At 37.5% G+C, this 17,184-nt stretch overlaps 1 protein-coding gene across 1 annotated transcript in view; it reads right to left on the bottom strand.

Annotated features, from left to right (window-relative positions):
• PCCA (propionyl-CoA carboxylase subunit alpha) overlaps positions 1–17,184 on the bottom strand; it is a 269,969-nt gene that overhangs the window by 158,822 nt on the left and 93,963 nt on the right. Inside the window, exons 10-12 of the mRNA XM_063149605.1 lie at positions 16,949–17,051; positions 11,963–12,057; positions 6,312–6,462 (exon numbers count right to left, since the gene is read on the bottom strand). Of these exons, the coding sequence (XP_063005675.1) occupies positions 6,312–6,462; positions 11,963–12,057; positions 16,949–17,051 (349 nt within the window). The remainder of the gene's footprint in view (positions 1–6,311; positions 6,463–11,962; positions 12,058–16,948; positions 17,052–17,184) is intronic.

Genomic DNA, 17,184 nt, shown 5'->3' with positions numbered 1-17,184 from the left:
CAGACTGCTCTTGTCCCTGTGTGTATAAGGCATCAAGTTACTCACACACCAGCTGGAACATTCAAGCACACCACATCAGCCAAGAAAATCTAAATTTCACCACATCAGCCAAGAAAATCTAAATTTCAGTAGACTTAAAACTACAGCCTATGTCACCCCTACTACTGTAACTCCCTAGCTGGTGTCATATACCCCTTTACATTCAGATAAATAATCTCAAAACTAACTTTCAACATACACCTCAGTTTCCAGGAAATGTGATTCACCTGGAGTCCCACAGGCTTTGCTGCTGCAGCCAAATCCAGTATCAATTGACCCAAACTCACCAACTTACAGATGCTTCTCAACTCCCTGTATTTCAGTAAGCCTGGTTTCTATTTCTGAGAACTGAACAGCAACAGAAGTGCACACATGTTCTGCTCTTCAGGCATGCAAGCTTCCTGACTACTATGAGCAGGAGCACACTGGGGTCACATCTTTCTGCAAAATAGTTCACATGTACATGGGGTTTGGGAGCACATGGCAAAAAAACAGCTTTTCATAAAGGCTACTGAAAAACAGACAATAGTTGGACTAATACACAGAATGAATGGAAAGCAGGAATACATAACTGGGTAACTACAGGCATCCCATATAACAACACACGCTGTTTGTTTTCTGACCTATTAGTATACAACTGAAAACTGAAGGCAATCAGTACTACTAAAATTTCCATCAGCTAAGATGTTCAGGTAGACTTCTTTTACTGTTTCCCAAGTAGGATGTAGAAATAAAAACTAATGCACAGACATTCAGTAAAAACTAGTTTTTTAACGGTAGCATATAACTTTGAAAAGGTATTTAATTTAATTCCTTATAGGAAGTTATATTCCAATAATCATTGACACCTTCTGCAAGGATTTGTTTCTACATTGTATGGGACAGACACATCTTATGTGGCCTATGAATTCTGAATCTTTTCTGTATTTCAGACAAACAGCACACACTTTAGGTCAACAAGTCAATTAGCTCATAATTTCAACATAACTTTCTCAATTAACATCCTGCACTTGAAAAAAAATTTCTCGAAATTTAGTAACTCTACAAAATTTCCTTCCCACTACATGCACCATGTAAGAAAATAAAGAAACTAGTATCCACAGAACCAATACTTTCTTTCCTAAAGATCTAATTCCTGTTTTTACTGTATTTAGCTGTAGTATTAAAGCTTTCTCAGAACACCTCATTCAGGATGGCTCTGGTCACACCGCAGCTATTCTTGCCTTTACTTTACATCAACTTCACCAAAGCAAAGAAACTAAGAAGAACTAACTAACATTCTTCAAAGTACCCTTTGAAGAATGACCTTTTATTTCTCTACTTATTAAGTAGTCTCCTCTTTCTCTACGTTTTTTAATAGTATTTTATGAGAATTACATGGGAACGTCGTCTCTAAGATATCATTCCATGCCTTGGCAGCAATGTTAATGGCATCTTTCAGATTCAATGACTTACACAAACAATGTTGTTCTCTTCTGTCAACAACAATTAGCAATGCTTTTCTGTAGTTCTTTTGGGAAGCCTGAAAAGCAGACAACCAGTAGATACATAATGGAAGTTGCATTAGGAGGCAAGAATGTGGCAAAAATTTGGTTAACTGTTGTCGGCTGACCCTCTTGTGTGAAGAAGTGTTGTTTGGCGGTAAAATCACCTTTTCTTTCAGTTCTAAAAATGGCCATGAACAGCTGGTATAAACTGTGTGCAGAATGGATTCTGGTGGGCTTAGCGGATTGGTAATGGGATAAGAGACCTTTCACCTTTAGGTCAGTAGTTCAAATTCAGCCCAGGTTAGCAGCAATTGAAAGTCCTTACCATCTGACACTGTTTGTCAGTCTATTTAAAATGACTGAAGCAAAGTGTTGTCACAGTAAAACAAGAATCCAGTATTAAGAAATATGAAGTCTTGGCAAACAGCAGAAACAGTACAGATTTACTTTGAAATCCCACCATTCTGACTTCACAGAAATCTACTCCTCTAACTCCTGACAGCCTGTTTCTGTGCTCCCATTCTCCTGCCCACCTATCACAAGTCATCCTCTAGGCAGCTCTGCACAACCAAGACAGCAAGATCATCGCTTGCCATCCCATGGCTCTGCTATAGACACCAAAATCACCACTTCTCTGTGGCTTTAGGCGGCAATCTGGACTCAGCTCATCACTTTGCTATTTGTATTTTGTTCTTACTGCTACATATAGTGCAGCTACAATATTTTCCAGCACTAATATCCTTCACTAAGCAAACATGTAACAGGTGCCGATTGGTGATGAGCAAAGAATAGAGATACAATTAAGAGGCTGTTAGATCCAGGAGTCCATAAGCAGTGGAGAACTAAAGCATCTGCAACAGTATTTCCACCTACTTTTAGACATTTTCCTACCATGCTTTTTATATTTTCATGGGTGGACAAACACAAGAAGGGAAGACGTTGCACATAAAAATTCTTCCCATGACTTACACTAGTCATAGCCAATTTTGCAAAAAGACAACTCTCTGGAATACATAATTTTCCAAAGGTCAGTAAAATCTGATGAAAACCCAGAAAGCGATAAACAAAAGTCTTAGCACTGGGTAATGTTTTATAGGTCTGTGGAAGGTTACTTACCTTACTTTATGCCTTCGAATCAAGTTACTTTAAAAACATTTACATAAAATATTCTTTTGACAACTAACTGTAAACTAAAAACTTACGTATGCCATTTGCTCTTAGCAAATATCTCACAAACATGAGATTATTCTAAAAAATTAATTTTTATTTCCTAAAAAGTTGTGACAAAAATACTCAAACTGACACATGAAAAGAAAACCCATTGAAATTACCATATTTCTCAACTCCAATCTACACATATTACATTAAGCAAATTCAGTTACATTTTGAGGAGGAAGGGAGTACTCACATGTTATTTAAATCTCACAACTCATGAGGGAGGCAGAATGTTGGGAACAGGCCTGAGACACAAACATGTCAATTGTATTGATTGTAAGCGCTCGATTCACATTACTCATTGTACATTTCTCCGTTTCTCTAGCCAACTAGAGATGTTTCTCATTTCAAGGAACTACAAACATCTAAAATATGGGAAAGTCACTGTTTCACATGTATGAGGCTTAGCTACACCACACACAAATGTATTAACAGATTTTTAAGTACAGACCACAGACTTCCTTCATACAAAGTCCAAGAGAAACATCATCTATTCTTCCAGTGAAGAAAAGAAGAAACTTTTCTGGTGAAAGCCAGCACTTCTGAAGTACCTTAGGAGATTTTAACACAACTTGGAAGCCAGAAAGGCTATCAGTCTAAGGGGTCAGAAACTTTGTATTGATTGCAAAGCTCTTGATAAGTTGTTCTGGACCAGGACTGCCCTTGATTAGGCTGATGACAACTAAGCAACAGAAAACACACCACACTATGAGCAGCTACAAGGAATCAGATATTCAACATCGGGTCTGCCTCAACTTTAACAGTGGTAACTGCCTAAAAACCACTGCAAAAGTGCCCAGAAGTTCTCTGCTAGCTTCTAGGGCAGACATCTCTTATGTCCTCTTGTAGAAAGTAGGAATTAGTTTTACTATGCAATCATACAATCCTCAATCTTATGTCTCATACTTAGCAGCTAGCCTCAAAGATGGAAAAAAAGCAAATACAACAAAAGTACATTGCCAACAGCAAATAATAAGCCATTCTAGCTGAATCACTTAGAGGCAGTAAAGCATCTGTAACAAATTTGTGTAGCATACAAAAGACACAATGGAGCTGATTCACCAATTTTCTTTTGCTTCCCAGTCTTGTATAGTATTGCAGCAGGACTTAAAACAAAACCTAAATAAAATATCAACTTCCTTCAAGGTACTATTTACACTTCTTTTGTGTAACTATACAACAGAAAAGGTATATTCCCAAAGAGTCTCCAAAAAACCAGCAAAATAACAATACAACTCTGATTACTGCAAAATAATTTACCAGAAAGACTGAAAGGCATCCAAAAGATACACCAGAGGGAGGGAGGGGAGATATCAACATGCAGTGCAAAATACTGGACACAGTTTAGTTAGCAAGTATATTCTGCAGTCTGTATCTAAACTAAAAATGCGACAGTGATCTGATCAGAGATTGCTGAAACATTAAAACAGACACAAAATGCATAATTTAGTAGAAATGTTCTGATGATGGTGACAGGTAACTGTGTCTAATGCACGCTGACAAATATCTTAGGAGGCTCATTTATGGATCAGACACCCATCATTTTGGAAAGCTCTTCCAGCTGTGGAGTGTTCACTTCTTGTTCAGCAAGAACAAGGCAAGTGAATCTGTTAGACACTGATCACAGTTAGGAGATGCAAAAGGGAAAAAAAGGACTGAAGCAATACAGGAACATCTGGAGACTATCCTGGTCCTGAAGTTAAAGCTGGACAAACTCCAGTAGAGTTTCCAGGTTTGGCTCTTAACAGTAGGGAACAACCACATTACATTAGTTGCATAACTGTTAGCTGAACAGAAAGTAAATCTTGAGACTTAGGAGAAACAAGAGATCAATTGGGTAAGACTGGGGAAAAATCAGAGACAATTACTACTCCAGACTCAAGCTAAAATGCTAATCAGAGACAATAGAAAGACAAGATAGAAGAGGTAGCGAATATCTAAACAAGTACTCTAAGATTAGTAAATTGCTTTAAGAGTTGGAAAGAATGAGTTTGCCATTACAGGGGATTGTCAAACTGCTTAGGCTATATTTCAAAAGGAGTACAAAGTCCTTAAACACAGGATTGTGAAAGCTTTCTTCCTGTCCATGTGGAGACCTTAGAAATTTGGGAGTATAAACACATACCAGTGGGTATTGCAGTATGAAGACACTGCAAAACAGCAAAGAATGTCTTAAAAACAGCCCACGAAAAGGAGCCCAAGGATATTCCATCACTAATTCCATTTAGGAACTCATGTTCAATAATACTACAGCAAGGAAATGGTTTTGAAGTTCTAGTGGCTTATGTAGAAAACCATAAATTAATTTTCTTCTATGTAAAAAAGAATGTGGAGTCACTGAAGAAACATTGGCTCAAAAACTACAAGATGGGTGAAAGTGTAAAGAATATGACCCAAGTGAGAAAATTATTCATAATATTTTAATGAACTATACATTGCCATTAACCACCACTCCCTCTCACTGAATCTAAGGTGGACCTGATAGTGCCTAGCAAAGGCATGTGAAGTGACTGTCATGGCTAATTTCAAAACCACTGCTGTCCTGCAAGGCAAGAAAAAATTTACCGGCAGTCTTCCCCTGGCACAGAAGATCCTAACACTCCCCAAACACTCTTTAATTTCTTTGCCCAAAGCATAAACTTACCTAATCATAAATTTACCCCGTTGTTACATAAGATCATGCAAAGATGTCAGAGGATCTCATGTATGTTCTATCACGTACAAGCAGCACACAGGACATAACCCTAATGAAATGCAGCTAAAACAGAATGGGAAGCTTATCAAACTGGTGCTTGATTCCACATTTCAGTCTTTCTGGTGTTATTTAACAAAGCAAGAAAAGGAGGACAAAGGCAACAGAATGGACTCGCTTACAAGTTGAACACTCTTCTGGTCTTCAAGAATGATATCCAGACTTGAAGTTATATACTTGCTTCTTAGCTTATGACCAGAAATCCATCAAGAAGTCAAAAAAGTGGTAGAGGGGTTCATCTCTTCACTTGCAGTGCACATTAGAACTGACTATATGAATTGTCACAAAAATCCTTCACCTTGTCAGGATGCTTTTCACACAGTTGCATTCAAGTCACAATTTCAATCATATGCAGATTGCTTAGTGCTTTATTGCTCATATACACATATTGTTTCAATCACACTCCTAGAGAAACTCAGCAAGTGATCACCAAAGTATAAAAAATAAGAAACTTCAGGGACCAGTAGGCTTCAGGAAAACCTCAGAGAACAGTGGCTCGCCACTTACTGTGAATTCACAGCGGCACTTAGCAGTGACCTTTTGCAAGGTCTTTAGGTCAAGTGTAACAAAGAGAAAAAGCTCTGAACATTTACTTGAGTGCTGTGCAAGGGCTCACTGCTGCAAAATCTTGCATAGGCAGGCTTATGTGAGTAGATCTTTTCAGTAAGTAGATCTTTTAAGTTCAGTGGGAAGTGTTCACGTGCATCAAGATAGTTATGTTTAAATCTTTGCAGGAACAGACCTTTAAATATGGGAGAAGGTTATGGTCTGTTTATTTAAATAACACTTTTCTGAATCTGAAGAGTTGTTTTTCTTACCTGAAGTCTAGTATTCATTTCCAAGAAGTAGAAATTCTTACTGGAGTCTACAAGGAATTCTACTGTTCCAGCAGAGGAATACTTTACTGCTTTGGCAAGAGCTACTGCTTGTTCTCCCATTGCTTTTCGAGTTTCAGGGTCTAGAAAAGTGCTGCAATATAGAAACAATTACTTTTTTTAGTTAAAAAACCATAATTATTCTATCATTTGCTTTTCTGTTTAAACTACGGTCAAAAGAGGACAGCACCATTATTAAAGTTATGAAAACATGTCAAGACTGTCAAATGTATGTCTTTACACTTATATTGTCCCTAAATGGATACACTGCATGCTTCACAATTACTGCTAGCGTACAGGAAATTCAGGATTAATAACCACATTCTCTAAAATATAAAATAACACAACACTCTTTAAACAGTGAGAGCTAAAATAATGCAAATTAAATGAAAAAAGGACATACAAAGCAATGCAATCTTAGAAGACATACTTATTATCCACATTAATTGCAATACATTCTTTTCCACAAATCTTGGACACACTCAAGGGCACCCAAAGAGCAGCTCAGCTACCACCTTGGGAGCCACTGTGAACACTGCCCAAATGCCAAGGGCCCTCATTCTAGGAGAGCATTCCACAACTTGCACTGGGCCAGTGAATCAAAAGACTCTGAAGTCTTTCTGGGGGCAACACATTTTGCTTGTTAATCTCTTCTGTACCATAAATTCAGATTTAGATTAACCTATGCAGATTAGATAGACAGATGGATAGACAGATAGACAGATATGTATTTCTGTGGTATTCCGCCAAAGCCTTGAAACCAGTTGCCCCTCAACCTGATACATTGATTTTTCAATGAAAGAACATGTCGCTATTCATCTTCCATAAGCTTGTAAACACACTTCTTATTTATATTTCTGTTTCAACTCACATTAGGCACATAACTCGGCTGTCATTTTTAAAGTACTTTTGCAAGGGAATAGACAGTCACTTCTACCTTGCCTCTAAGTTACTCTGTAAAACAAAACCACCAAGTGTTACATATTTCTTGAGATGGCTTGAACAGTGGGCCCTTATTCTGCAAAGGAGCAATCAGGGGCCCTCACACCTATCTAAAGTGGCCTCAAGCCCAGTGAAGGTCCATCTGGAGCCCCAGACTGCTCTCAGACAGAAGCTAGCACTGGGCCAGGACTTATCTTCCAGCACTTACTGTGGTGTCTTTCACCGAACCCACAGAAGAGCTAGAGACTTCTGCCACAACAAATCATATTTGACATGACACAAGAAGTGAGCAAATATCTAGGCAAAGTAGGAGACAGTGGAATATTTTTTTTTACTGGAAAAATGCTACTTCACATCTCTGTCCTTCCAGTGCCCACACAGGCAGATTCTGATGGACCATAAGGCAGGCATTTTCAGATTTTAGGAAAAAATTTCTTTCTTGGCAAACAATGAGACCAATATGAAAAGGAAGTCAAGTCTCATTCAAGAAAGCTGAATGAGATCCTACATCAGATGAAAGGGAAGACCAGAAGACACAAAAACTGTGTCATAAGAAGAGGCACCGGTAAATGGAAAATAGTTTTATAATACTTCTTATTTTGATACAGTAAGAGGATAATACATTACATGAAATCAACATTCTATAATAGAATTCAGTAATTTCTGCAGGGCTTTGATCATGAAAGATCAATGAGTGGCTTATGAAGAACAAAACATTCTCAATATCAGCTTCATAGTCTATTTCTAGAATAATCATTATTACTTCTCATATAGATGTAAGAGTAGCTCCCCTTCATTACAGTGGTGTCTTCCCTGTACTTTTTAAATGTAGGTCTGAGATCTCACTGTTCACCTCCTGCTGCAGGCAGAGAATGGAACACAGGTGTCACATTGCTAAACTTGATCTCTGCCATACAGTTAAGCTTTACACTCTGAAATGACTGGAGCATCCCTACCATTGGCTTGGTTAATTAACCAAAGTTTTCATATTCCCCTCTACTGCTTTATCTTTCAAACACATTGTGTTTCCCCTTTTTAAAAATGCACTTTTGATAACCAAGGAAACTCTTCTCCAGCCTAATTATGCATCACTTGAAAACACAGCATTTTAAACCTGACTTCAAATCTTTTTCTCACACATACACCTGTTTTTCTTTAGACCAAACAGCTGCTATGGCAGCAGAAAGGTTACCACAAAAAATTAAAAAGTATTCACAAAATAAAAGCACCAAAAAGAAAAAATAAATCAGACATGACACTTTATTCATAAGACCTTCATCAAGTTATTGCAAAGTTAATCAAAGGGAATACAATTGGTTTGTTACTTTGTCTCTACAGCCAGGGAAATGACCGGCACAGGCAAGATGTCATCTCTCCACTTCTAGTTCATCAGATAAGGTTTCCCAAAATATCCTATCACCTTCACTCACAGGCAAAGTTGAGATTTTGAAAAATACAGTTACACCATCCATGGAAATTGACTGCTCAGTTTGGACAAAAAAATAAGTGATCAATAACACCCTTCATCTGAAGATTCCACCACACTGCCATGGTGAACCTCAATTTTCTAAATGTCAAGGATACTGCTTGTTTAAAAAAATTACTTATCTACACAAAACATTACCCTTTGAGATGTTCACTATGTACTACCAGACCATGAGCATAAGTAGGCTAAAGGATTTGAGTACACAGTTCTGCCCCCACATCTAAATGGTGCCCACCTATGAATCACACATACAGTCACAAACAGAACAGGTTCACATTCCTCTTAACCCAAAATACTTCAAGGATTTCTAGACAGTGAGAAGAAATGTAGAGTCTGACACATATATATGCATAACAACTCTAAGGAGAACTTGTAGATAGAGTCTAATTCAATAATGCACCTTTCTGCTAAGTTCCTGCCTATATACATTCATTCAAATGAACAGATTACCTTTCGTTTCACACAAGTAGTGAGACAAATTTGCAGTGCTTTAAGAAGCTTTTAACAGGTTCAGAAATTGTTAGATAGGACACATGCTCAGCAAATAAAGTTTTAGAGCACTCCTCAGAGTTACTACTCCAATTATTGAGTAGGATTTCAGTTAATACTCTTGTGCATTTAATTTTGATTAATCCCAAAGGATCCATGGGTTTTCTGATAAACCCATAGGCCTTGTCTTTCCACATGGGAAACAATCTCTTATTAATCACTCCAGCAGACAGGAAAATACAGCCACACCTTTGTATTTTTTCTTGCCAAAGTACAGTGTCTCATGGCAACTGTCTGTGAAAAAGAACAGGGAAGAATTTGGACAGTTGAAGAACAAAAACCTCAACTAAGAAACAACACTAGGACTATTAAATGCCACTCATGTCACTCATCTCTGTGAAATAAGACAACATCATTTCCAAAAACGTGTGAAAGTAGAAGCAGATAAAATTATGGTACATCACTGGAAGCTTTGTGCACCACTAACTTTGCCAAGCACAAACTAAAAAACTGGAGATAGTTGGATGTACCTTATTGTCTGTGGTTCCCAAAACAGAGGGAACAACAACTCGTGTGAAACTCACCATGTGAAAATGGTACAAGCAAAGTTTTTGTATCCTATTTGAATCTGGTGGATTGACCACCATGAACACCAGGGGTCCCTTGAATATTGTAACCTCAGTGTGTGAACTAAATGGGTTTCTCTCCTGAAAAGAAGGGGTTTTGTTTTTTGTTTGTTTGTTTTAAACATAAGGCTAAACTTTCCTAGGAGAACTAGAGATACAAACACAAAATGATCCCTTATGGATAAGTTCAGCAGCTGCAGACTTAGATTTATAAAAATCATGGGTTACTCCCAAAGCCAAAAGGCACTCAGTCTCCTAACTTAGACACTTAGGAAAATGCTATCATAATAGAGTACATCAAAAAAGGCATGAGAGAAGGCCAATGTTAAAAGCCCTAAATTGTCCAAAAGACAAAAAAAAGAAATTTTGCCCATAACATCCCTATCTCCCAGGCCTCGTGAAAGAAAACAAAAAGGTTTGACCTATCTCAGAGTCCTTAATAGCAGCTGCCATTTAAAACAGGAGAAAGGAGGACAGTCTATTTCCTACATCCAGCCATACCAGAAGAGGTGTGTCCAGGAGGCCTTAAGTTATCAAACTGAAACAGCATTCACAGGAAGGGTTAACTTGACATTTTAGGGTCTCTCTGGTGTCTCACAGAAGTTAGTGCTCTGCTTATCTGCAAGTCTTGTAACCCTTTGAAAATTAATGGACTCTGCAGCCAAGTGCAAGTGGCTACAAGGCAGGTAACACTTCCAAATCTGTCAGCAGAAGTCTGGCAGAGTCTAAAACATTCAACAAAAAAAGGAAGAAAAGTTTTCATGCCAAATTTTGGAAGTTATTAACTTGCCCACACTCTTGTAGGGTCATAAGAGGGGATGAGACAACTTACTGGCAACTCCAACAGAGAAGCCCAAGAAAGTTAAAAGGTTGGCATTTCTGAAGAAAGAAAACACTCTGGCTGGCGAGAGAAAGATGCATCACACCATTTTAATTGACCACAGGCATGGAGAAGGAGCAGGAAGGAATAGCAGGCCTTGCCTTACATATACTCATTTAAGTGCTTGGGTACACATACATGTGCATGTGCATTATTTCAGGACCTGAAGTATTCACTTTCCACAACAACACAGTGAGATCGTTAGACATAAGCAGCATAAGGTTCCAAGAAATCCACAAGCACTAGCAGGAAGCATTTGTAAGTGGATCTGTATCTTCAGATTTGAACTTTGCTCTTTTATTTAAAATATAGGCCAAACAGTGGCAGTCCTGCAATTATGACTCAACATTAACTAATAAGGAGCCTCTAAAGAAATGTCATTTGGATGATGTGCTTTTACTCACATCCCAAACTTGCATCACATAGTTCTGTGTTATAAAAAAATATGGCAAACCCATTCCAGCTGCTGAACATATTACACTGGTAATTCCCACAAGCAGTGGTATACCTGTGTCTGCCTTTCTGAAATCAGAATTTCTTGCCGCCCTTTTTATACACTTATTCCCTGATGACTGCTATGCAACAGAAAACACAGCAAGGCCATTTCTTGCATAGCAGCAAGGAATTTCAGCTTCACATTAAACCAGTAAGATTAAAACAATTTTGCACTTTTGAGTTACTAGACACCTACATCTCTAGTTCACTACCACGAACGGTACTAAAAGTGATGCAGAGTATTTTGTACTTCATATTCCAATTAAAATGGAAATGTACACTATTATGTGGCCTCTACACAATTACTCTAACAGTCAAATACCTGTATCTGTGGTAAAATTCATACTTATTTCATATTTTACTTGACAAAGTATACACAAAACCATACCACCTACAGCGGATTGGTAAGATCCAAATCCATTTTATACATGATCATTTTAAAAATTAACTACACAACACTAGTTTTCTTACAGAAAGACACTGTAAAGCAAAATCAAAATACCCTCAAGAACAACACCAAAATTGCAGTATGGTCAAATGACTAAGAAACATTTATTTTCTTTGTGCTTTTTAATAGAATAAAAATTTCCTGCATTTGTACAATAAATAGAACCAGTAGGCTTTCAAAAGTGCTTTCAGTTACTATGAAGCCACATCAAGAATCCAGTATACACACCTTGGTGCCTCCTCCACAACCTTCTGGTTTCTCCTTTGAATGGAGCATTCTCTTTCATTCAACCACAAGGCATTGCCATGTTTATCTGCCAAAACCTGAAACAATAACACACTGCTATTAACAAACAGCTGTAAGCATATGGTCTTTGGGCATAATACTGTTCTGCAGTATTTAGGGTTTGGGGTTTTTTCCCCAATCTAAAAATAAAGCTTGGGGGGGAAAAGCTCATGTAGGAAATTAATTATATGTGGAATACTAATTGAACATTCCTTCAAATTTTGAGAAGGACTATTCTAAAGCCTCTATGTAGAATCTGTACATAGCAAAACACTCTCTCACTTCAAAATTTTATTTCTGAATATTAGGGATCTTCTTACAAAAGGCTGAAATAAGATTAAAACTACATTTTCAAGCATTTTAAATTGCACTGCATTACAAAATTACACAAAAGCAAAATATTGCATTGACAAAAAAATCTCAAAGGTTGCCAGATTTTGCTCCTGAATTACACACAAAAGCTTTCATAAAAAAATGTCTAATGGAGCTTTCTTAGTAGGCAAACCACAATGCCCTGTCTTTAATGAAGAAAAAAAAATTCAGAAACTTTGCTATCCTTCATTAAGGAGAACAAAATTTGCACCTCCCTTAGTACTTTCAAAGGAAATAACAGCAGTAGTTTCAAGACATTTTTAAAAAAAAATCAGTAACTACAGTTCTTGGCTGCAGCTTCAGTTCATGGAAGAGGTAAAAAAATCAAGTCTCTAGATCCAACTACATAAATTACATGCTAGAAAAAAGCCCACAAGTTGAGCATAGCAGAACTCTTAATTGATTCTGCAAACTAGAGGGGAAAGTAAAAAAAGGAACTCTGTCCCTTTATGAAACTGATGGTATGATGCAGCCATTTCCAATAACAAATACTAGATTTGAAGATTCAAGTAGACTTCTTCCCATCTTATGATGATAACTCTACACTTATTCTTAGAACAATTTCTTTTAATACAGACCACACCTGCTCCCTTTCTTCCTTATAAAATTTTTCTTCTAACCCATTTTTTTTCCATCTATCTTCCTGCTCTGATCTGCGGGAACCCATGCCAATATTCATGCTTCATTCTTTAATAGCTCAGTCCTACGCTGAAAACTGACAAGATAAAACAAGGAGACAATCTTCCTCAAACTGTGTGAACTCAACCATATCTACTCACATTTGTGACAACGAATCTGTATTATTTATTATTCCTTTTAGCACCACAGAGCAAGTATGGCACAAGGCAAGATGAATTCCTGCATCTATGACATCAATGGCTGCTAAGGTGTGAAAAATCTGAGTAGATGTGACTGAAAACGAGGCAGTGAACTCATGAAGACAACTTAGGTGCACGGAGCAGCATCAGATCCAGGGTGCTCTGTGCCCTGTAAGATCAGATGTTTTCCCTCCTCAAAAATTCTGTTGTGCTCTCACAAATTTATGGAGCTTTCTAGTGGAAAAAGGAGTCTAGAAAACTGACAGTTTTAGGATTTTCTAAACTATAGCACTTGCCAGAGCCCTCTTTCCTGTCCAGAGGGAGGTTTAGCAGCAGCAGTAGCACCAGGATGCTCCAGCCAACTGCTAGATTCCCTAGCTAGGGACTCAACACAAAGAACAGCGGGAAAAGGGAAAAGGGGTGCTTCCTACCTAAGTGCTCACCCATCCAATCCAGATGAGTGGAGCTCTACAAACTCATGGGGCCCTACAAGAAATCGTTTGGAAGGTACAAAGATTTTTGGACTGATTTTTTGTGGGGGTTATTTTAGTATTAAAGCAGTACCTCTAGAGCATAGCATGGTACTTGATGGAAAAATCACTGTCCTGTAAGCAGAATGATTCCTTGTGAGCACTTCTGCTTCACTGTTAGAAAGCCTACAACTTTCCACAGAATTCTGTCTCATTAAAACAAACAAAAAATATTGGAAAATTACAATAAAAACTGGTCTCTGTGCTTCTCTCCTCTCTCTCTGTATTTTTCAGAAGAGGATAATATATTTTTTCAATCCAAGCAGTAATTTTTCTTCCACTTCAGGACTTCTCTCATATCCTACTAAATTTCATCAACTGGATCTTAAAAGAAATGTTTTTCTATTGTTAGTTAATGGGAAAAAAAAGGCATGCATGAACATTTACTATGACAAAGTAATTACAAATAGAATAAGCCAACAACATCTAGCATTAGGCTTTTATTTTTATTCTGTGTCCACTGTTTCCAGTAAAAGAAACTAGCCATAAAACAATTGTATTTCAGAAGACATTTGCAGCATTCCAAAATCATAATCTCTGAGATGTTGTGAGATCCAGTACACATCTCACTAAAAATGCATGTCCCAGCTACAGCTTTTGTTTCTATTATCTAAACATTCATAACAGAAAATGTCCATTTTGCAGGATTGGATGATTAGGACATCAGTATATGCTATGTACATCTGCATGCATTTGTAATAATAAAATTAATTAAATATTATGTAGTGGAATCCCTCCTGCATGATTCAGCTAAATTCTGTTTCCAGTTGTAGGACTGTTGTCTGGCCAAGTAGTAGACATTCCATGTACTCTTACTTTAAGCTTTTTATCAGATACTTCAGGAGAACAAGACTTCAAATCAGTTCAAGCATAAAGTGTATTTGGACTCTATTTTCCTGTTAATTGTTTTAGTCTTTTCTCATGTTTTACAAAGTGATTGTTTTATAGCTAGACACAGGAAACTTCTTATTTAACAATTTTAAGTACCAGTGCTTTGGAGAAATATAAGAAAGCTAAAAAAAGTTCTATTTAAAAGTCACTGCTAAATTAATAAATATTTGGCATCTGGTCTCAAATTGTTTGTATATTCAGCAGTTTGAAAATGAACCAAGGTCAACGTCCTAAAGCTGATTAGAACATGAAGTTAAAATGATATGCTATGATATTGTTAGAAGGTACCATCAAAGTGCTTGTATAAGGAAAACAACATTCACTGTATACCCATTATAAATAAAACTATAAATTATTAATAGCAAAGCCATTTTATTGAACTTATTCATCTGTTCCTAAATACAGCACTACTTAATTTTTTGGGTTAACCCTTTTTTAAACCCAAAGGAATCAAGACAATGTAAATACTGCCCCAAACTCATAGAAGTATGGAGGAACCAATCTCATCTAACTTTTCTCATTGAAGAATCAGCAGGAACCTGCTGAATCTCCCAAATCTGCAAGGACTGAAAGAGATCTCTAAGGTGCACTGATCCACACAGACAAAAAAAAAAGACATATGTAGCCAAAAATTATTAGCCATGGCAAGAGAATACAGAAAGATGCTCTAGCAATCTGACCTCTTTGAACCCTAAATCAATGCTGAAACTGAGTTCACTCTGTACCTTTCCATGATTTTTTCAATAGAGAATAAGGTTCCATTTTTACACCGTTTCTTCATTTTGCTGTTAGACTGTTTACAGACCATTTCTTCATTTCACTCTTCCTTCTTCCCTTCTACTCCTCTCTGCTGAGACCATACCAGGAGCACAACATCCAGCTCTGGAGCCCTCAGTACAGGAAAGACATGGGCCTGTTGGGACAGGTCCAGAGTAGAGCCACAAAAATTATCAGAGGGACTGAACACCTCTGCTGTAAGGAAGGGCTGAGAGATTTGGGGTAGATCAGCCTGGAAAAAAAGAAGGCTCTGGGGAGATCTAACTGCAGCTTTCCAGTACTTAGATGAGGCTGATAAAGATGGAGACAGGGCCTATAGTGACCAGAAAAGGGGTAATGGCTTTAAACTCCAAAACAATATATTTAGACTAGATATAAGGGAGAAATCTTTCATTATGGGAGTGGTAAAACAGCAGAACAGTTTACCCAGAGAGGTGGCAGATGGCCCATCCCCAGAAGCATTCAAGATCAGGTTGAACAGGACTCTGGGCAGCCTGATCTAGTTGAGGATGTCCCTGCCCGTTGCAGAGGGTTGGACTGGATGGCTTTTCAAGGTCCCTTCCCACCCAAACTACAATTCTGTGATCTGCAAGTTAGCCCCATAGGAAGTGTGAAGCTGTGGGCATACATCTGGCAGAGTGAAAAACGTTTAATATTTCTCTCTTAGAAATCATTCCACACTATAAGTTTACTGATGTTGTTTCACTCAGTTATTGAGCTCTCACTACTAAAAAAAAAGCCAACCACCATGTGCCACAACACAGAAAGGGTTTAGATTTCGCACAAAAGTAAATGAAATTTCTGTGTAAAAAATAAAATTTCTGTTGAGGAAATTAATATGCTCCATAGAGATTTCTTGTCAGGAAATACCTCAAGGCTATTGACAAACACAATCCGGCTACCTACATAAGATCAAACATCACAAATTTTGAAATCATAATTTTGTGAACAAGTGCCTAAAAGAAACAACTTTTGTTCTGCATCAGCAGACTTAACTCTAAATCCAATAAATGACAGAAATGGAAATAATGCAGAAGTTAAAGAGAATACACCTGATTTTGAACCAGAAATTGCCCAAAATGGGACACAAATCCTCCTCCTGAGTTGCCAAGTAGAATTAGATACTTCAGAACAAAATTCCAAAATACTGACAAAACCACCTAGACCTGGCAACAAATCGTTAAGCATCATTAGGCAGTTCTTGAACTCCTACATCCTCTGCTGCACTCAAGCACTCCAACAGGATCCAGAGTTCAAACCTCCAGCCTTAGGACAGATGCCTATGACATTTTTTTCTCCCCCAACAAACTGAGCACAGTTCACAGTCTTCCTGCTAAAGAAAGGCTAGGGAATAAAAACAGGAAGGCTGTATTGTACATGATAGCCATGTAGTTTGAGCAATGACCCAAGACACCGGAAAACACAAGACTCTAGGCCTTTTTTAGTGGAGTGTTTGAAACATTTTGAACTTTGATTTATGAGTTCAAATCTCATTAAATAAATACACAATAATTACTAGTAGCAATAATAATAGTACAAACCTGGATTTCTATGTGACGAGGGTTATCAATGAACTTTTCTATCAGTAAGCGATCATCACCAAAACTTGAAGCAGCTTCTTGAGACGAAAACCTAAAACCTTCCCTTAAATAATGAAAAGAAAAAGAATAATCTGTATTTAACAAGTCCTGAAGCATACAAGAACACTTACTGATTTCAGTAAACAATCAATCTTCACTAATCAACACACATCCAAAAACTAAGTCATATCATTTGC

The sequence above is a fragment of the Melospiza melodia genome, chromosome 2 (genome assembly GCF_035770615.1).
Source record: "Melospiza melodia melodia isolate bMelMel2 chromosome 2, bMelMel2.pri, whole genome shotgun sequence".
Taxonomy (NCBI): Eukaryota; Metazoa; Chordata; class Aves; order Passeriformes; family Passerellidae; genus Melospiza; species Melospiza melodia.
This window is presented reverse-complemented; position numbering and strand designations above follow the sequence as displayed.